The 22,175-nt window shown below is 33.9% G+C and overlaps 1 protein-coding gene across 2 annotated transcripts in view; it reads right to left on the reverse strand.

Moving 5' to 3' along the window:
* The window catches only part of Cfhr5 (complement factor H related 5), a 36,259-nt gene that overhangs the window by 11,988 nt on the left and 2,096 nt on the right, over positions 1–22,175 (reverse strand). The window contains exons 2-8 of one of the 2 annotated variants that reach the window (XM_074048733.1): positions 20,820–21,014; positions 19,877–20,053; positions 15,816–15,998; positions 13,016–13,192; positions 3,044–3,220; positions 1,445–1,627; positions 1,106–1,282 (exon numbers count right to left, since the gene is read on the reverse strand). In XM_074048733.1, the coding sequence (XP_073904834.1) occupies positions 1,106–1,282; positions 1,445–1,627; positions 3,044–3,220; positions 13,016–13,192; positions 15,816–15,998; positions 19,877–20,053; positions 20,820–21,014 (1,269 nt within the window). Of the gene's footprint in view, positions 1–1,105; positions 1,286–1,444; positions 1,628–3,043; positions 3,221–13,015; positions 13,193–15,815; positions 15,999–19,876; positions 20,054–20,819; positions 21,015–22,175 lie in introns of both variants that reach the window. The other variant, XM_074048732.1, reaches the window with a different exon arrangement.

Raw genomic sequence — 22,175 nt, forward strand, 5'->3', positions numbered from 1 at the left:
ACTACTGTGCTTACAAACATTTTTCTGCAATACTTTCTACTTTAAATTTGCCCCACATCATAATGCTGCAGTTGGATGTTTGTGTCCTTGCATAAAAATTGATGACCATGAAGATATATGGTCTCTATTTCCTTATAGAAGAGTTCAAGTTCTTGGGAGAAGACATTCCCTCACAGTAAGTCAGCATCGATGGTCAGTGACCATTTATCTGCCAGGTCCATGGGGATGAAACAACTACAGTATCCTTTCCCAGAAGGGAGTGAGCTGGCAGATAATCCAAAAGCACAGGAGGTGGAGGGGGGAGGTTTTAGGCTGCCTACTTAAGATTTTGGAAGAAGCGCAGCTGAGTCTGCTCATCTTTAAAACTCAAAATTAGAGACTTTAATGTATTGGGGTTGCAAGAGATAGGACAAAAGAGGTTTAGATGTCAGAAGATCAAGGGAAAAAGAAAAAAATTGTGAATATTTTTGCACTACAGCTAGAAAGTCCTGGTGCAATTAGAATGCAAGGAAAAAGTAGAGCACACAGAATGATGGAATGACAGAAAAACCTGGAATGACCTCCACTACTGTTGTGGAGGAAGTATAGACAAGCTCATCATCAGATCTGGAATAGAGTTATGTGATTTATGGTGACAGGAAGAGCAGGCATAAAGCCTACTTTATCCAAATTCCTACTCCAAACACTCTAGAATTTAATAGAACTCAGGCTACATAATTGCAATTTTGGTTGCTGTTTTCAGAACATGCTGAGATAAAAACAAAACAGAAGCAATGTAATAAAAAATTAAATTATAATTATTTATAGAAATATAATGTCCAAATTCAATACTAAAACCAATACAGAAACTCAACAAGGCCAATGGAAACCAAATCAATATCCACAATTAAATTATATTTTTATATATAGAAAGTACTCAAACATATAAATTAATAAAAGATCCCATTCATCATACCAGAAACTGAATAAATGGATTGATATATCAAATTCATGGGAGGAAGAGTCAATATCAATATAATTGTAATATTAGTCAGATTTATACTTTTATGCAATCCCAATCAAAATTGTAAGCAATCAGATATAAAGTTTAGAAGGGTATTCTTACCAACACACTTTGGAAGCTCTGTCCACATTCCACTAATACAGGTGATTGTATTATTTCCAATCATTGTATATTTATTTCTGCAACTCAACTCCACTGACACTCCGTGTTGATAGGGAGGGACTGAGAGCTGGATGTAGCCATTCTCGAGTTTAGGTATATTTCCACATGTTTTTGTTTCTTCTAGGAAAATAAAGTATATCTATTTATAAATAAGTTGTTTGAAATATGCTTACATATTAACTTTAAAATACTTGAACTCATCTGACATACATATTTATATGGAAGTGGAAAGTAAAGTCACTGTGTGGAGTGTGTGCTAAAATATTGGTATCTATTTACCAACACAAGTGGGCAAAATTGTCCATTCTCCATCCATACATTGTATTTTTTGAGGCCCCTTCATTGTGCAATTGGGATTGCATTCATATTCCACCACTTCACTGTGTCTGTATTCCTCTTTCTGTATCTCCTTAATTTTACCATTGGGGAGCTGAGGAGGCGGACCACACGATTGCACTTGCCCTATGATAAAGGAAATGTCAGCAGTGCTTAAATGGAATTACAATCATAAATTTAGCAAAATGTGGAATTACTATTTTGGTTAATTTAAAGCTTATTTACATTGATACTGCATTCCTATTTTTTTCAGGTTTGTTTTTGATGGGTACACAGTAGATTGAACATATTGATTTTTCTCAAATCCTGATTTGTTCTCATGAACACTTTTCAGCAAATGACAGAAGAAAGAATGCATAAAAGACACACATAGTAGTCACCTGGATATAAAAATGTCACACTTTTCCTACTTGCCTCACTTATTTTTGTGAAGTAATTTTAAGTAATTGATAAATACTCTCAAATTTACTTCTAAATTCATCAGAATACCTAACACTCCTAAATACTCCTAAATTTATTCCTAAATTGAATTTACTCCTAAATTCATCAGAACACCTATCTAGTAATTGGAGACATTTGACTATATATATGAAACATCTTATTATATTTCACCAAATTAATAATAATTTCCTAATGCCATCTTATGCCCTCTCTACAGACAAATGTCCTGATTGCTCTCCTCACAATAGGTTGCAGTACATGGGTGGCTCATGCCTGCAATCTTAGCTACTTGAAAGACAGAGATCAGGAGGATAGTGATGCGAGGCCAGCCAGGGCAAATTGTTCCCGAGATCCTATCTCCAAATTTACCAGAGCAAAATGGATTGGATGTGTGGCTTAAGCAGGAGAGTGCCTGCTTTGTGAGTATGAAAGTTCAATCCCATCAAAACCAAAACTAAAACTATCTATCTATCTATCTATCTATCTATCTATCTATCTATATACATAAACATATATGTACACATATATATAGTAATTCCAGACAGATGTATACATATATTCATTCTATAGATTATTATATTGAGGATATTAAGTTATGCTCTTAAAGACTTTAAAGTAAGTCAGTCTGGATATTATATAAAAGTAAATTGTTACATGTTATGACATATGCATGTAAAATATAATTACAGTTTGAATTGCTTAATGACAATAGGTACCTAAAATAATTTAGTAAAGTGTTTTGGTGTCATCAGAAATAGGTAACAAATCTTCATTACTTTCTACTGAACAATTAAGATATAACTTGATTATTTCCCTAGGCACACAATTATATGACAAGGCCTTTACTATTTCTCCATTTTAGGGACCATATTTTTATTTGTAAAAACAGTCATATGTTTCAAAACATGGAAGCAGAGTTACTCTTTGATTAAGGAAACTTAAATGATTTATGCAGTCATCCCTCCTCCCCTCCAATTAAAATACTACCTTTCACATTCTTCTATTTTCTGAGATTATAGATGTAATATTAGTGCCACTAAAATGCAGACATTAATATAAAATATAATTTTTTTTCATCACATTTCTAAAATTAATACTGACCTTTGCATGTTGGAAAGTTAGGTGACCACCCAAACTGGTAGCACTGAACTGAATCTGGTCCAACTCTTTTAAGTCTTTGTCTGCAGGAAAATTTCAACAAATCTCCAACTTTATATTTTTCTTGTTTTGGACGGGCATCTACATTTGCTTCTAAAACTGGAAGAGGACATTCTCTTTCTAAGAATAAAATGAAAATAAACACATAAGATTTACATTGCAAGAATAAATTTAGTACAATCTGTACAGCAACAGATGCTACAGAAGAGCATAACACAGCTTTGACTTCAAAAAACACGTAAAGTAATTATTTATACCCTCAAAGTATGTCTAAAATCCTTTAGACAAATTAGAAAATTCAGAGCAAACAAAAAATTTGCCTGAAAATCTCTTTAGGATCATAATAGGAAAGTCCTAAGAAGTAACTTATAAAGGAAATTGTTTATTACATTATTTAAAACATTAAGTTATAATTTAATATTTTTTCCTAAAAGGTAAATCACTTATTACTGTATAAAATAGGATATGAATAGTTTTCATATCTAAACCACAAGAAAATAGTTATTAAAGTAATAATTAAAAGTAAGCATATTTAGTTGTATTTTCCATAAAAATGGTAAATTATGTTTATAATATAACATTTTATGTTTATGTGCACCACATTCAATCTCTTACCCTTTCTCCACCACCTCCCCCTTCCACCAGTGCCAACTCCCCACCCCTAACTGGTTCTGCCCTCCTGTTCTCTGATTTTGTAGAAGAAAAAAACATAAAAGATAATTTGAGATAAAGACAGCTACACAGGGAGAGTCCTTGTGTTGTTTTCCATGCACATGTGTATTACAACTCATATGATAAGATGGTTCATCTCTACCAGGCCTCTTTACCCTTCCCTAGTCCCCTTCCCATGGTGGCCTCTGCCAGTTTAAGATTTCTATATTCATTCCTGTACAGTGAGCACATCTAGCACATTCAAGTTTTTGGTTTTCTTGTCTTGCCCTATCCCTCCCATGCATGGCCTCCACTTAGTGTGACCTGTGTCCCATAATATTCTCCATTTGTTTTAGGTTTGTAATCCACATATGAGGGAGAAACATGCGGCTTTTGTCCTCTGAGCCTGGCTAAGTTCACTAAAGAAGATGTTCTCCAGTTCCATACATTTACCAGCGAATGGCAAAATTTCATTCTTCTTTGTGGCTGAGTAAAATCCCATTGTGTATAAATATCACATTTTCTTCATCCAGTCATCAATAGTAGGGTATCTTGGCTTTTTCCATAGCTTGAGTATTGTGAATAGTGCTGCAATAAACATGGGTGTGCAGTTGCCTTTGTAGTGATCTGACCCACATTCCTTTGGTTATAGCCCTCTAGGAGTGGTATTGCTGGATTTTATGGCAGATCTATGTTTAGTTTTTTAAGGAGCCTTTGTATTGTTTTCCATAGTGTTTGTGTGAACTTACGTTCCCACCAACAGTGTACAAGGGTTCCTTTTTCCCTTGTATCCTCACCAACATTTGTTGTTGGTGGTGTTTTTGATGATAGCTATTCTAACAGAAGTGAGGTGGAATCTTAGTGTGGTTTTGATTTGCATTTCCTTTATGGCTAGGAAAAAACATGAACATTTTTCAAGTGTTTTTTAGCCATTTGAACTTCTTCCTTTGAAAAAGTTCTGTTCAGTTCATTTGCCAATTTTTTTATTGGGTCATTGGTTTTTTTGGGGAGAGTTTAGTTTTTTGAACTCCCTGTATATTCTGGTTATCAGTCCCTTGTCTGATGTATAGCTGGCAAAGATTTTCTCCCACTCTGTGGGCAGCCTCTTCAATTTAAAGACCATTTATTTTGTTGCGCAGAAGCTTTTTAATTTCATGTAGTCCCATTTGTCAATCCTTTTTCTTAGTTGCTGGTTGGCATAAGTTCTACCGAGGAAGTTCTTGCTTATGCTTATTGATTCCAGAGTATTCCCTGCTGTTTCCTGTATTAGCTTCAAGGTTTCAGGTCTGGTCTTAAGGTCCTTAATCCACTTTGAGTTGATACTTGCACAGGGTGACAGGCATGTTTCTGCAGGCAGATAACCACTTTTCCCAGCAACATTTGTTGAAGAGGCTGTCTTTTCTCCATCGTATGTTTTGGCAACTTTGTCAAAAATAAGGTTGGCATAGCTGCATGGATTCATATAGAGGTCCTCTTTACTGCTCCACTGGTGTACATATCTGTTTTTGTGCCAGTACCATGCTGTTTTTATTGCTATGGCTCTGTATTATAGTTTGAAATTGGATATTGTGATACCTCCATCATTGCTTTTTGCTCAGTATTGCCTTGGCTATTTGTGATCTTTTGTGTTCCCAACTAACCTGTAGGGTTGATTTTTCAATCTCTGTGTCATTGAGATTTTGATGGGAATTGCACTGAACATGTAGATTGCTTTTGGTAGTATAGCCATTTTTACTATGTTGATTTTGCCTATGTACGAGCATGGGAGATCTTTCCACCTTCTGTAGTTTTCTTTGATTTCTTTCTCCAATGATTTGTAGTTCTCCTTGTAGAGGTCATTCACATCCTTTGTTAAGTTTATTCCTAGGTAGTTGATTTTTTTTGAGGCTATTGTAAATGGAATTATTTCCCTATATTCTTTCTCAATCTGTTTATTGTTGAGATATAAAAAGGCCACTGATTTTTATAAGTTGATTTTGTATCCTGCTACTTTGCTGAAGCTATTTGTGGAGATTTTTTGGGGTCTTTTATGTATAAGATCATGTCATCTGTGAATGGGGATAGTTTGACTACTTCTTTACCACTTTGTATTCCTTTTATTATTTCCTGCCTTATTGTTCTGGCTAGGAATTCCAAGACTATGTGGGAGGAGGGTGGGCACCCTTATCTCATTCCTGACTTTAGGGGAATTGCTTTCAGTTTTTTCTCATTAAATATGATGTTAGTAAAAATTTGTCATATATAGCCTTTATTGTGTTGAGGTACATTCCTTCCATTTCTAGTTTCATCAGAGCTTTTATCATGAAATGGTGTTGAATCTTATCAAAGGCTTTTTCTGCATCTATTGAGATGATCAAGTGGTTTTTGTCTTTGCTTCTGTTAATGTACTATATTACATTTAAGTTGGTGAAGCCAACTTGATCGTGGTATATGAAGTTGGAGGGAACATTAAAAAGCAAATTATTTTATAAATTGGTAACTAAATATCAAAGACTTTATTTCATTTTGAAACTTTGGTTAACATATATTAATTATACATGTTAATTGGGTTTATGATTCAATATAGGTATGCAGGATACAGTTTTCAGATTCAGCCTTCCTTTATCCACCTTTCTCTCTTTCCCAACTTCTAGTAATAACTATTCTTCATTCAGGTTGACATTTTTTCATTCTAACTTCTTACTAAGAGAAAGAACATGTGGTATTTGTCTTTCTGTGTCTGGCTTATTTCACTTAACATATTGTCTTCCATTTCCATCCATTTCACTACAAATGACAGGATTTCATTCTTTATTATGGCTAATGCATTACTTTCAGTAATATGGATAATGCAAATGGGATTACCCTCATGATTTCTTTCTCAGCAATCTTGCTATTGGTATACAAAAATGCTAATGGATTTTGTATGCTGCATTTGTATCTTGAAACTTTAGTGAGAGTGAACATCCTCTTCTTTCTTATTCCAAATCTTAAGAGAATTTTCAGCTTTTGGCTTTCCCCCAGTCAGTATGGTGCTGGCTGTGGGCATGCCAAGTCACCTTTATTATGCTGAAGCATAATCATTCTATATGTTATTATTAATGGGTTTTTATGAAGAGTTGTTGAATTTTATTAAATTCTTTGTCTGCATCTATTGATATGATCATGTAATTTTTGTCCCTCATTCTATTTCTTATAATATTTTTTATTGATTTATATGTGTTGAACCATTCTTGCATTCCTGGAATAAATTTCATTTAGTCATGCTGAGTGATGTGCTATTGGATTTGATATGCTCATATTTAGTTGAGAACTTTTAAAATCTATATTTATCAGAGATATTGGTTCACAGTTTTCTTTATTTGTTGTGTCCTTGTTTAGTTTTGATATCAAAATAATGTTGGCTTTGTAGAATCAATTGGAAGAGTGACCTCCCTTTCAATTCTTTGGAATACTTTGAAAATAACAGTTTTCATTTTTTACTTTAAATATTGACAAGCCATCCATCCAATTCTTTTCTATGTTGGAGACTTTGTTACTGATTTAGGTCTGTTTGGATTTTCTCTGTCTTTATGACACAAATTCAGTAGTTACATATGCCCATAAATTTACTGTATCTTCTAGATTTTCCAATTTGTTGGTGTATAGTTGTTCATAACAGTCTCCTATAATCCTTGATGTCTTTCTGATATCACTTGTAACATCTCTCTTTTCATTTATTTCATTAACTTGTGTTTTTTTTCTTAGTCTAGCTAAAGATTTGCCAATATCATTTATTTTTCAAACTCTTGCTTATCTTTTAAACTCTGTTTCTCTGAAGTTTGTGTGTTTTTAATCTCTACTGTACTTATTTCTGCTCTGATCTACTGTACTTATTTCTGCTCTGATCTTTATTTTTTCCCTTCTACCAATTTTTGGGCTTGGTTTGCTCTTATTTTTCTAGTTCCTGGAGTTGCAGTCCTAGGTTGTTTATCTGAAATATTTTTTCCTTTTTTGATACAGAAATTTATTAATATAAACTTCCCTCTTAGCATGGTTTTTAGTGTGTCTCATAAGTTTTGATATGTTGCATTTCAATTTGAGTTTGTTTCCTGAAAATTTTGAATTTCTCTTTTGATTTCTTCCATTGTTTGTTGGTAGCATGTTCTTGGGTCTGCATGAAATGCTGTACTTTCTCAGCTTTCTTTGTTGTTAATTTTTAGTTTTGTTCCATTGTCATCAGAGAAAATATATAGTATGTTCTGATTTTTTTTGAGTTCATTGAGATTTGGTTTTGGCCTAACATATGGTCTTTTCTATAAGTTCAAGAAAAGAATGTACAGTTTGTATTTGTTGGATGGATGAAATATCTTCTAAATCTGTGTTGCCCATTTGATCACCAGTATAATTTAACTATGCTTATTTTTTTGTTAATGTTTTGTCTGGATGATCTGTCCATTGATGAATGTAGGGTATGTGATGTATTGGACCCTATCTCCCCATTAAGATACAAAATATTTGTTTGATCAAATTAAGTGCTCTGGAAATACATGCATATGTATACACAACTGTTGAAATAATCCTTTGATAGTGAACAGTTTTTGTCTCTTCTTGAAGTTGTTGTCTTTAGGACTACTTTGTCTGCTCCTAACTTTTGTTTTCCATTTGTATGGAATGTGATTTTCCATCCTTTCATTTTCAGTGTATGTATGTCTTTTACTGAGGAAGTGAGTTTCTTGTGGACTGCATATTATTGGGGATTTTTTTGGTCCCTATTTGTCCCATGTGTATCTATTTTTTTGCAGCCCTGGAATTTAAACACAGAGTCTTGTGCTTGCTAGACAGGTGCTTTACCACTTGAATCGTGCCTCTACTATTTGCTTTAGTTATTTTTCAGATAGGGTCTTGCACCTTTTGCGTAGGCTGGCTTCAGATTGTGACCCTCCTATCTATGCTTTCCATATAGCTCAGATTATAGGTGTGAACCATATGGCTTGTTTGTTGAGATGGTGGGGTCTTGCTAACTTTTTTCATAGGCTGGCCTAGAAAAAAGATTCTCTTGACTTCCATCTTCCAAGTAGCTGCAATTATAGGCATTAGCTGCTGCTTCTGGTCCAGTCTGCATCTTTTAACTTAACTATGCTTATTTTTTCGTTAATGTTTTGTCTGGATGATCCATCCATTTGTATTCAAGCTAACTAGTGGCAAATAAAGAATTACTCCTTTCTATCAAATTTCTTTTATGTTTTTTGAATATCATTTGTTGAAATCTTCTTTTCTTCTTGTTTGTGGTTTGGTTTATTGTGCTGATAACTTTTGATTCTTTTTGTGTGTTTCTTTTTTCTTTTTTGTGTGTCTACTTCATCAGTGGGTTTTATAGTTTCTTTTGATTTTATGATGGTGGTTACCTTTCTTTTAAATTTGTGGACTTAGGACTCCCTTAAGCACCATTTGTAAAGCCAATCTGATGGGGACAAATTCCTTTATTTATGAATGATAGCTTTTCTGGATACAGTACTCTAGGTTGGTAGTTTCTTTCAGATTGAGGAAAATATCATTCTATATCCTTCTGGCTTGCAAATTTTCTGCTGAGAAATCTGCTGTTATTCTAAAAGGGATATACTAGCTTGTAGATTCATGTTTTTCTCTTGCAGTTTATACAACCCTTTGTCTTGTACTTTTTACAGTTTGACTATAATATATCAAGTATCTTTTAAGGTTATGTCTTTTTGGGATCCTATGTTCCTTATGAACATGAGTGTTTACATATTTCCCAAGATTGTGCACATTTTCAGCTATTGTTTCATTGAATATGTTTCTATGCTTTTTTTCTTCTTTGGATAGTCCATAAATGGACATCTCTTCACTTACTTGTATCTTAAAGGTATCAAGTGCTCTCCTTATTTTTCCTGCATGGAATTTTTCAAAACAGCTCCAAATTCAGATATTCTTTCTTCTTTTAGTCTGTTGTTGAGGCTCTCTTTCTTGTATTAAAATGATAGTAAAGTTTATTTGGAAAAAAATTTAGTATAGCAGGATAAAAGTGGGGAGAAATGGGAAAAAAAGACAGAAACATTTCCTGCCCCTCATGCAGAGACACTGAGGCTTCAGCTACACATTTTTATTTTATTTATTTATTTTTATTTATTGAGCTCTTCATTTCCAAGGTTTCCAAGGTTTTTCAAGACCCTTATTGCTTTCCTGAATTTCTCTTTCATAGTCTGCATTATTTTTCTAATTTCAGGGTATTGTCTGTCTGTATTTTTTTGAATCCAATTGATCTTCTTTGTAATCATTATTTTAATTTCTCTGTAAAGCAGTTTTTTTCAGTATCATTTTCTTTGAGATTTGTTGCTAGACAGTTGTTATGTTGCTTTGGAGGCATAATGTTACCGTAAATTTTCATATTTCTTATGTCCCTACATTTATGTATCAGATGGACCATTTATCTTCACTATTTTTATGAAATAGTCTTTGTAGTAAACAAACACTCTTGAAATGTGCCTTGGAGTGTTGGATTGGTATGGAGTATTGACTTTGTTTCTAGCTGGGCACCATAATAGATTATTTGGTTGCACTTAATGACTACTGGCAGAGTGCATGGAATAGGGGAGTTAAAGACTCACTGTATGGGCACCACAGATGTGTGGGGATACTCTCATGGCTCAGGCAAGAGTGGTGGGGTGCTTACTGTGTTTCTACTCCAACAATTGGAGTGTGGCACCAGTTTGACAATAGAATGGTCCTCAGACATGGCTGAAGGGAGCCCTGCTCTTGGCAACAGCCTCTGGCACTGGAAATCCACTATTGAACAGATTCACCAATTCTCAGTACAGGCAGTGACACACACCCAGAACTAGAACTGAGGAAAGGAGGGTAGCGGCAGGAATCATTGTCCCCTCTGTCACATTTGCATCCAGCCCTACCAGCAGAGCATTCTCAGAGCATGCTCCAGAGTCAGAGCAACAGGGGTGGTGAGACCCAAGCATGACAGAAGAGGAGCACATGTGGCCAGAGGCTGTGTATGTGTGTGTGTAAGGGGAATACAACTTGTAGGGACCACATAAATACCTGCCTTAGTCTTGGCATTAGCATGAGTCCATATGTGGCTGTCCATGCCCTTGTTGTCAGTGTAAAAGTGCTCTGGACTCTCATGTCTTGAGTTGAAATTCTTCTCCTCTGTAATTCAGGGCTCTGATAAAGCTTGTACTGGAGTTTCAGCTGCTCTCCTGGACCTAATTGGATCCATAAGGTTGCAATTCTTCCTGCTCATATAGTAGAAAGTCTGTGGGGGGGTCCCAGGAATGTAGATTTCCAGGGTATTTTAACATTTAGAGCTGTATGGATTTGGATAACAGCTCCCTTTCCAAGACAGTGCTTAGCCATAGCAATCTGTATTCTGAGGGTTTGTGGGGAGATAATGTGAATTCCTTCCCTAAAAAAAAGCTACTGTGCAGATTCCAGGTTGCTCCCCGACATGGGCTGCAAATCTGCAACAGCCATGACACTTTCCAGTAGCAAGGTATGCCTGTATCCACATTGATGTAGGACTCTCTGATTCAGTTTTTCCCCTGCAATGATGAATCTCTCCCTCTCTCACTGGAGATTCAGGGCAGCAGTCACTAAGGTGTTAAGGTGTTTTGTTTCTCTTTCTGTGTTGTCACAGAAAGGTCTTAGAATCTTATGACATTGCGATCTCTTCCTTGGTGAATTTCAGAGCTCTCCCATGGCCATTTATTTCAAAATGCACCTATCCAGCTATTGCTTTGTTTCTTCTTAGTGGAGTAGGAGGAAGTGAGTACTGGGCACTTCTATTTAACCATCCTGGAAAATCTCTAAATATGAAAGACTTTTTAAGAACATTATGACCAATTTACTTTCCAGGTTCTGTGCATTTTGATTATACTATAAATGTATCATTAACTCAATAAAACTAACTTAATATGAATACCTTTTAAGAAACAGATACATATATTAATATGTGTGTATTTTTCTAATTTAGTTGCTTAATAGGCTGTAAAATTTGATATTGAATTCACACATGGAAATACAATTGACATTTGGGATGAAACATTCAATAAATCAACCTGGCATCTCAAAACTACAATTAAAACTTTTCTAATCTCACAAGTATTTTAACTAGTCTTATGTATTGCCATTGTCAATTTAGTGGTTTAATAGCATTTTATTTTAGCATACTTCCATGGAATGTGACTCACTTAGTTTCTATAAAACTATACTACTATATGTCCATGTTTTATTTCAATATTTTGTATGGCAACATGGCAACTCTTTATTGGCTGTCTATGGTCACTTTCTTATCCAATTATAAAAGATGCTGCTGAAAATAATTGATCTTGGCCATTGCAGGTTTCCTCAAATGCTTTACTCATATGTAATTATTATTTGTGGTATAAATAGAATAATCATCTCCAAAGAAGTCCCTGTTCTAATCTCTGAAACTTGAAATATGTTCCATGGGAAAACCAGCCTTTACAGGCATAATTAGGTAAATATTTTAAGATGGAGAGGCGTTCCTGAATTATTTGGGTGATAACTCCAGTTTAATCACAAGGGCACTTATAAGAGACATTTAGGAATGTCAGAGTTGGAATAGACATTACAGAAGCAGAGGTTGGAGTCACTTGAGGAAGAAGCCATAAGCCAAGAAATATAAACAAATTTTAGAAGCTGTAAGAGGCAAGGAAATGAATTATCTCCAAGAACTTCCAGAAGTTATTTTACACCTGAAATTCAGGACTACTGACCTTCAGAACTATGAGCTTATGTTTTTTTTTAAAGAAATATTAAGTTTGTGGTTAATTCATCATAACAGAATTTTAAAAGTAATACATATATACTAATAGGAATTATTTGGTATAACCTGATGGCATTATTGCAGATTTTAAAATCATTTACTATAAGTTATAAGAGTTAGTAAAGGGGAAGGAGAAAGGACAATGAGTAAAATATCTATAGTTGTTGAATGAGGCACAATAAACTATCATGTTGGAAATGTACATCTGATTTTGAATTATTGAAAGTTTGAATTAAAGATATCCTAAAAAAAGCCTTTATTTCCACTCATAAATATGATAGTGTGTGTGACATACAAACGGCTTTAGTTTGAATGGAATAAGTGCTTTTCAGAGGTGTTATTATATTGGTATATAACTTTGGCTTCTTAAAGCTCTAGGAGAATACCTTGAATTTTGATATTGTTCTTTAGACAATATCTCTCTAGATGTTCACAAAAACAAATTCATTCAGTATTTCTTTTTATGTTCCAAGATAAAAGGTACTCACCATAGCACATGGGCAAATGGGACCAGCCGTCCTCACCACACACTATGAAACCTGTGGTGTGTCCATCTCTGTTCTCATGGCCATCATTGCACTTGTACTCCAACTTCTCATTGAGCTTGAACTGTGTGCTGTTGTCTGTGTGTCTAGCATTCATGAACACAGGCATATCACAAGACTCTAAAGCACATGAAAAATTAGGACTTTATTTATAATCTTATCCCAAGCACACAATAAGCAGACAAAAGCCTTTAAGAAGGCTTTAACAAGATTTCTTTTTTAAAAACAATACTATTGAGAGTCATAAAAATAGATTTTATCTACATTTTCTTTATGCATATACTCATACATAAACTATAATAGGAAAATATTAAATATATATGTAGCATGCTGTATAAATCTATATTATATGTAGTTATATATGGTTATAGCTATCACGTAAATGTTTTATATACTAAGTAATGCAGTAAATACAAGATCCATCTGTCTTCTATCTATATATCTACCTATCTAATCTATTATCTATTGTCTATCAATTATCTATCATCTATGCATCTATTGACCAATAGATCAATCAATTTATATATATATATCTTGACTGGAACATTATTTCTGGAGATCAGAGATTGGTAGGTCATGACTCCCAGACAGCCATAGTCCCAGGTCCTCATCCCTAATCCCAAGTCCATGAGGTCCTGATTGGTCAGATGCAGTGAGAGCATGTCACCCTGACTATGGACTGGCTTTGTTCCACTGGAAAGAACTCTCAAATTTATGAGATTTGAAGTTTTTAAGGGCATCTGGTACACTGATTTATCCTCTCATCAGGAGAGAGGGGAAAAAGACCTTTGCTCTGGAATGGAGACAAATCTCTGAGTGGGAGGAGGGAGAAGGAAGGTCCCTAGGTCTTCAGCACTATCAATGTAGATAAATGGATCCAGAGGTATCTTTAAATCCTATTGGAGTTAAATACATTCTCTAAATTCCAAGGCTTATGCTATGGTTTAGATTCTAAATATTACGAAGAGTCCCACATGCTAAAATCTCAGCTGTCGAATTGTGGCATTATTGGGAGGTAGTGGAACCTAAGAAGGTGGAGCCTAGTGGACATGAATTTGGCTGTTGGGAGGAATGCCCTTGAAGGGGATTTTGGGATCCCAACCCCTTCCTCTCTTTTTTCCCTAGATGCCATTAGGTGAACAGTTATAAAACTGTGCACTCTGCCATGATATTCCACCTTGCCACAGGCTCAGAGTGACAAGATAAATCAACCATGGCCTGAAACCTTGGAAATGTGAATCAAAATAAACCTTTCCTTCTTTTAAGTTTATTATATTGGATGTTTTGTCACAGTTACAGAGAGTAAACTAATACAGCATGTCTTCTATTTAATCATCCTTTAGCCAAGATCACCAGTGCTCTGGGTTTAGAAAGAACACTGTGGAAAATCTGATGGCCTTATATAGTACAAATTCTGTGATAATAAATTACCCCATGTCCTTCAGAGCTCTCTGACTTAGAGAGTCCCCTCTTTGCTGCTATCCATGTAAACCTCCACTTCTCTTCCTTTCCTCCCACTTGTATTTTATTTGTTCTGTTTCTGGGTGTAGTATCCCATCTGGCCTCTGGAGGCGTCCTGTTGTGAAAGAACTCCCTCATTGCCACCCAAATAAAGTTTGTTCTGTGCTGCTGCCACCTCATGTCCATGTTTTGTTTTTTTCTCTTGAACAATGGGGACATCCTTTACTTCTAAGCAAGTTAATAGATGGAAAGACAGCAACAGAAAATGATTACTTTTCCAGGCCTTAAATAATATTTTGTGTGCTTAAATATTAATATACCTGTTTGGTTATAATTACTAGAAGTAATCCAATAAATACCAGAGAGAAGTATATTTACTTACATAAATTAACATGAAGACTCTCTTTTATAGCTTGTGATAGATTATCATAATTTTAGTACAAGTGAAGAATTCACTCGTGTTTTCAGAACTCCATAAACTGAGGATATTATGAGAAAAGACTTTATACCTCTTCTTTACTAAAAGCCCATGGGGATAAAAAAATACTGAAATAACAACTATATATCAATTTTAGAAAGCATTCATTAAGAAATGGGAAAATAAATTTTTCTAAATAACTTTAACATTTACTCAAGTTAGAGCTTTACTCCATGACTTTTAACTCAATTTTTCTGAGAAGAATTTTAAAAGTCAGAAATCAGTTGTTACCTACCATTTCCTGGAACCACAGTCCACCATTTCACCTGTATCTTTCAAATATTCACAAATGACAAGAATTTCCAGATGTGGTTCTTCTCTGCAGCATCAAATTGTGTATTATAAAAATTTTATAATAACTGATCCCTTGAAAACTGCACTATGGATACAGCTTATTCACAATACACATGACTTTTACTGAAAGCAATAAGAAATCAACTATAGGACATAGATAATTAGAAAATACTGTAAGAGAAGTGCAAAAATATTTTATTCATAAATAAAGTTGTACATGGAGACCTTTAAAAATTTCTAATTAGCTTCTTTCCCCTCCTTTCTGCCTTCCCTTTTTTAATAATGACATTTTTTTTCAGGAAAAAAATGGACTTAAGAGGAGAAGTTAGCTCTTTGAACTGGTAGAATGACACAGCTGAAAAAGTTAGAACAATTTGACATAGAAGTATTTATATTATTTTGATAGGTTTTATTTTATATGTAACCATGTAAACCTATAAGGTAAAATAATAATTAAAATAAATTTTGTGCTATTATGTTCAGAAAAAGCATAAAAATATAGCCACTTACTAATACAGATTGGCTGAATAGACCATCCGTCTTCCAAACATTTGACTAGGCCTGATGTCTTTCCATCTGCTGTCACATATCCTGGCTTGCACTTATATTGTGTTTCTTTATTTAAAGGATAAGTGTGTTCCACTTCAGACAAAAACCCATTGACAATTACAATATCTAATTTTAAGCATTTTTCTGGAAAAAACACATGGAAAATAGCATTTGTATATATTTCCCACCAAAAACACACCAAGAAAAGAAAGAAAGAAAGAAAAAACTTAGTTCTCTGCTAGGAAAACTACAACTTAAGAGTTGCAATAAAATTTTTAGGACATTACAAATAAACTAGATGTGAATTTTCTAAAGAAAATATTTTGGGAACCTATGTAAAATGTATAAAATTTCTTTTGTACAAGGAAAATAATAAATCCTTCATAAACAAGATCAATGAACCCTTGGCAGAGTTATGGCGTGTCCAAGAGAGATTTGACTTAGTAACCTAATAGTTTCTTACAAAGGACGATATGTATGTGTGTGGTTTATAATAAAGCAGACTCCTTCATTAAATTTTGACACTGACTTGGACTTTACAATAAACAGAGAATTAATTTAACTTGGGTGGTCTTTGGCCAAGTCCTTTATGAGACCACAATGGCACTGAATTTATAAATGAATAACCAAATAGTAAATGATAAATAGCAAAGGAACTGGCTCTTGAGGTTTGGAACATGTGGTATAGGAACAAGGTAGTGAGGATAGGGAAAGAAATCCATGCATAGTTTATCTGAGGTGAAAGGAATTTATTCAAGAAGCCAGTCTACTCCTTTAATTGTTAAATACAGCAGTGAAATTCTGTGAATTAATGATTGCTATTTTTACTGTTCATGACTGTGGTAGGTAGTTCCCTAAGATATCCATGCTCTAGTCTCCAGAACCTGTAAATATTACTTTATATGGCAAGAGAATTAACAGTTGTTCAGGATAAAGTTAAAGATCTGTGAAGGTACAGACATAGAACCCAAGCTAAGGGAAGCGAATAGCATCTTGCAGCTGGACAAGATAAGCAAACACACTTTCCCCTGAAGCCAACAGAAGAAAAGAACAAAGGATGGTCAAAACAAATAGAAGAAAATTATGAAATGATAGAAGCAAGTCTTTGCTTGTCAATAACCTTGAATGTAATGGAAGAAATCCCCCAATTAAAATATACATACTCACTGAATCAAAAAACACAGGATCCAATAATATGATGCTTACAAGAAACTCATTTCCCACATCCTCCAAGTGAAAGGACAGAAAAAGCTGTTTCATTCAAATGGAAACTAAGAGCAAGGATGAAGATATGTCTGACAAAATAGATTTATAGACAAAAACTAAGAAGAGACAAAGAATGTCACTATAAAATTATGAAGAGATCAAATCAAGAAGAAGAGTCAACAATTGTAAATATACAGACTCCTAATGCTATAGAACCCAATTTCATAAAGCAAGGCTGCAATACAATAACAGCATGGGACTTCAACATCCACTTTCATCAATGAACAGAGAAAAATTCAAAAGGAAATATGCTTAACCAATACTATAACTGAACGGATATAAAGATATTTACAGCATAATTTATTCAATAGCTGCAGAACACACATTTTTATCACAACATGAAGCATTCTCTAGAAAGGCCATATTTTAGTCCACAAATCAAGTCTTAACAGATTCAAAATAATGAAATCCTGTATCTTTCCTGAACAAAAGTAGAAGTCACAATGAAAGAAACTTTAGAAATTATACAAATACAGGAGGCTGAACAACACATTGTTAATCAACAGTGTATCTTTGAAGAAATGAAGAGTGAAAATTAAAAATTCTCAAAATGAATGAAGTAGAAACACAACATACTAAAGTCTATAAGAGACAGCAAAAGTAGTGCCAATAGGCTGGACCAACATGGAAAAGATTATAGTGACAGGCACTAACATGGAAAAGATTATAGTGACAGGCACTAACATGGAAAAGAAAGTTTTCAAATAAATAAATCAACCATGCATCTTCAAAGACCTAAAAAGGTAATAACAAAAAAAAATAGTGGAAGAAAATAAATAGCAAAGATCAGAGCCAAAAAAACAAAAACGAAGTAGAGATTACAAGAAAGCTATATAAAAAAGTAGAAAGAAGAATTAGTAATTTGAAAACATAAACAAAATGATATAACCAAGAAAAAATGAGACAAGACCCAAATAAAATCAGATATGAAAAAGGAAACATTAAAACTGACATCACAGAAATACAAAAGATTATCAGGAGCTATAACAACCAACTATATGCTGAAAATTGGAAAATGTGTAAGAAATGAGTAAGTTTCTGAACACATATGACCTACCAGACTTGAACCGAAAGGACAAAAAGAAACACCAATAGACAAATATCAAACAGTGAGACTGAATGAGTAATAAAAATTATCTGTCAAAGAAAATATCACTACCAGGTGACTTCATTACTTAATTCTGCCAAACATTCAATGAAGAACTAACATTAGTTCTTTCCAAAGTGTTTCAAAGGTGGACAGTGAGGGGAGCCTTCCAAATGCATTCAGTGAAGCCAGCATTATCCTGATATCAAAAAGATACAGCAGAAAAGAAATCTTTAGGCCAATATCCCCAATGAACATGGTTGCAAAAATTATCAACAAATGCAAATGAAGTCCAAAAGAGCCTTTAAAAGATAATTTCCATGATGCAAGAATGTTCAACACATGAACATCAATAAACATAATGCATCACTTCAGCAGAATGAGGGACAACATCTCATGACCAATTCAATAGATGCACGAAAAGCATTTGACATTATTTAGCATCATAAAAATCCAGAACACACAAGGCATAAAAGGATCATAACTCAACATATTAAAGTTATGTGTGACAAGTTCACATCCAGCATCATACTGAAAGCTGAAAACGTTTCTTCTAAGATCTGAAACAAAGCAAAGATGTCCACTCTCATTGCTTTTATTCAATGTAGTACTGGAAGCTTTAAACAGAGCATTAGGTAAGAGAAAGAAATAAAAGACATGAAAATAGGAAGGAAGGAAGCCAAATTACCTGCTTAGACATGCTTTGATTCTGTGCATAGAAAAACTAAAGTCTCTACCCCAAAAGAGTATTAGAACTGATAAAAAAAACTCAGTAAAGTTCAAGATGCAGAATCAACACACAAACATCAGCACCATTTTACACATCAACAGCGAACTTGCTGAGGGAGCAATTAAGAACATATTTCCATTCACAAACACAAGAATAAAATATATAGTAATTAAATATAAACATGGAAATGAAAGACCTCCATGGTGGAAATTACAAAACATAATTACAAAATTGAAGAAGATCTCACATGTTCATGGGTTGGAAGAATTCTATTGGAAAATGGCCATGCTATCCAACATAATTCACAGACTCAGTGACATCCCTGTCTACACGCCAATGCCAAGAACGCCATTTCAAGATAAGAATCCTGAAACTTATATAGAACCACAACAAATAGCCAAGGTAGTTTTGAACTAAAGAAATGAACCTGAAAAATGTCAGAATACTTGATTCCACCACTTGCTACCAAGTCATAATAACCAACCAGCATGGACTGGCATAAAATATGACATAGAACCAATAGGACAAATTAGATATTCCAGTCATAAACCCACATGCCCACAGCTAACTGAAAATATTAACAACTTTCAGACTTTTTAAAAAGAATTGGACTTTTTTCACTTTAATATTTTAGTTTTATCATCGTTTATTGCCAAGTAATTTGGTAATATAGATGATAAATGGGTGTGATTTAAACATGAGACTGGCCTCAAAATACAATCTCATATAGTACTTCTATTAAGAACATGCATTTAAATTAACATAGATAGAAAGCTATGTTATTTTCACATCCACTTACACATAAGTGGAACTAAAACTCAAATGTCTAATGAGAGGAGCAAGTGCCAAAACTTGTATTTAACCCTGAAAACAGAATTATGCTGTTTCTTTTTAAAAGCATAGATTATAACAGGTTCTAGAGGACAATACTTTACTCACTGGTGGAAATGCACATGGGGGGAGTGGACCAGCCCCTTTCTGTACATGAGATGGTTTTCTCATTGTTTTGAAGGCTGTAGCCACTATTGCAAAAAATTTGTACTATGTCTCCTTCCAGGTGTGTTTTTCCTGAAGATACAGAATGACCATTTTCCACAGAAGGAAAGAAACACAGCCCTAAAAAAAACATGATTAGTGTGCAATATCAACATAGTATAAAAAAATACAATTGCATTTTAAAACATTTAAAAAACTATGAACTTTATAAAACTGATTTCAAATATAAAAAAGTTTCAAATGAATTTTGGTCAGTACTTCTTAGAACAGAGATTAGTATTTCATGCTGTTGTTGCATCATTTTTATTATATAATATTTTATGATTATAAATTCTTTTAAATAAAAACAATGCCTTAAATACCAATTTCTCTCTTATTTTTCATGAATATTTCTAACAGGAGGAGAATGACTCTATTTCAGTGGCTAATCTTTTCTCTTTCGATACACCTGTCATCACCTGTATCTGCTCCATACTTTCACTGAAAGTGATTTATGGACAATATAAAAGTTAAAACTTTTCTCATGCAATAGTTGAAAGAATGGTTATTTCAGAACAATGCATATGTAAAATGATTTTCTTTCAAATGAAAAATGTGGTGACTACAAAATCAATATTTGCAAAGAACTGTTAGTCATTAAATATATTCAACAGCACTTTTGGAAATTATTATATTTCAGTATGCAGAGCACTCCCAGACAGTATTGCAAGTTGAAATATTTATTCAGTTCTCCATTGATTTTCAGAAAAGACATCTCATAAAAGATAACTGCTTGCTCCCTCATTGCCCCTGTGTCCTTAGCTGTGGAAACCCTGTGATCCCCTCTTAGTAGTTCTTCTATTTTCACTGAATCAATGCTCCTCTAAGAATTGGGGCATGTACTCACTGAGACACTTTGGTGTTGGAGACCATCCTTCTTCTGTGCATGTTATTTGAGTCCAAAATAATTTCGATGGAGATACAAAACTATATTCACAGGAGTAGTAGAAAAATTTCCCAGTAGAAACTGGGAAAGATGGCTTATATTTCTTTTCATCATACAGAATTCCGTGGTTTATTTGTGGAAAATCACAAAGTCCCACTAGTAGAAGTAAAACAAATCCGAAGAAGTAAATGGTGGTCTGCATTAGTGAATCCTTAAATCATATTTAATCACCTCATTGATGATGTTTTTCCTTTTATTTATCTTAAATACCTGTAACTCAACTGCCTTCTAGCATGCCTTCATGTACCTCACATACATGTATGAAAGTGTCCAAATGCAGCCTATTGTTTTACAAATTAATATACACTAAAAAGAGTACATGTGTATTTGAGGACATGGTTTTCAATAAATATGAAATTAAGATTTTGAAGTGATATGAAACATGACTTTCTTGGCAGACAGTGCCTTCAAGAAGAAACCCCATTAAGAAAAGAGTCAAGAAGGAAGAGGTGTATGTATTTTGTGGTGGTGGGAGGATAAGGTTGTGCTTAGTTTTCCATCCATGTCTTTTGTTCTTTCAGCCTACAGCCATAGACATAGCTACCAGGATTTTTCTGCTCTATGTTTTGCAGTACATTGGAGACATGGAGTTGGTGGCATTGTTTATTAATGTCATCATTTTGTTTTTTTTTCTGGTTACATGGTCAATGCAGTTCCATCTAAAATACTTTAGAGTATAAAAAATCACTAAGAACAATCCATCAAGATAAAACTGCAGCTAAATTCTGATGAACTTTTATTTATGAATATATTTTCTCTAGCATAATGTGTATGGATGGATGTGTGTTTGTGATATACACATGTTCTGAACAATTTACAAGATGAATAAAATCATTATAATTTTGGACTTGATTTTAAATGTATATTTGTAAATGTCATTAGACTTTACTTTTTAGAACAGGTACATTTACAGATAAGTTGAGAGGAAAGTAATGGCATTTCCCATTCCCCAGCCCCCAATGCAAATCTTTCCCATCATCAATGTTACTATCATTAGAAGTTTATGGTGTAACTAGATAGTGTATATGCTACAGGTTTGGTACACTGTATTTTCAAAATTGGTTTTTCTTTTGTAGCTCAAGGTATTGCCTTCTTATGTTCCTACTACATAAGAAGTGGTTTCATGTATCTTTTTCTTTAGAAAATATTTTGTAGAAATTTGGCTCACATATCTGGGAAATCCCTCCTTTTCACTTATGTACAGGTAATGTACAATGTTGCACAATATTTGAAACTACTAATTTCTGTGCTATTTAA

This window comes from Castor canadensis, chromosome 11 (genome assembly GCF_047511655.1).
Source record: "Castor canadensis chromosome 11, mCasCan1.hap1v2, whole genome shotgun sequence".
NCBI classification, from domain to species: domain Eukaryota; kingdom Metazoa; phylum Chordata; class Mammalia; order Rodentia; family Castoridae; genus Castor; species Castor canadensis.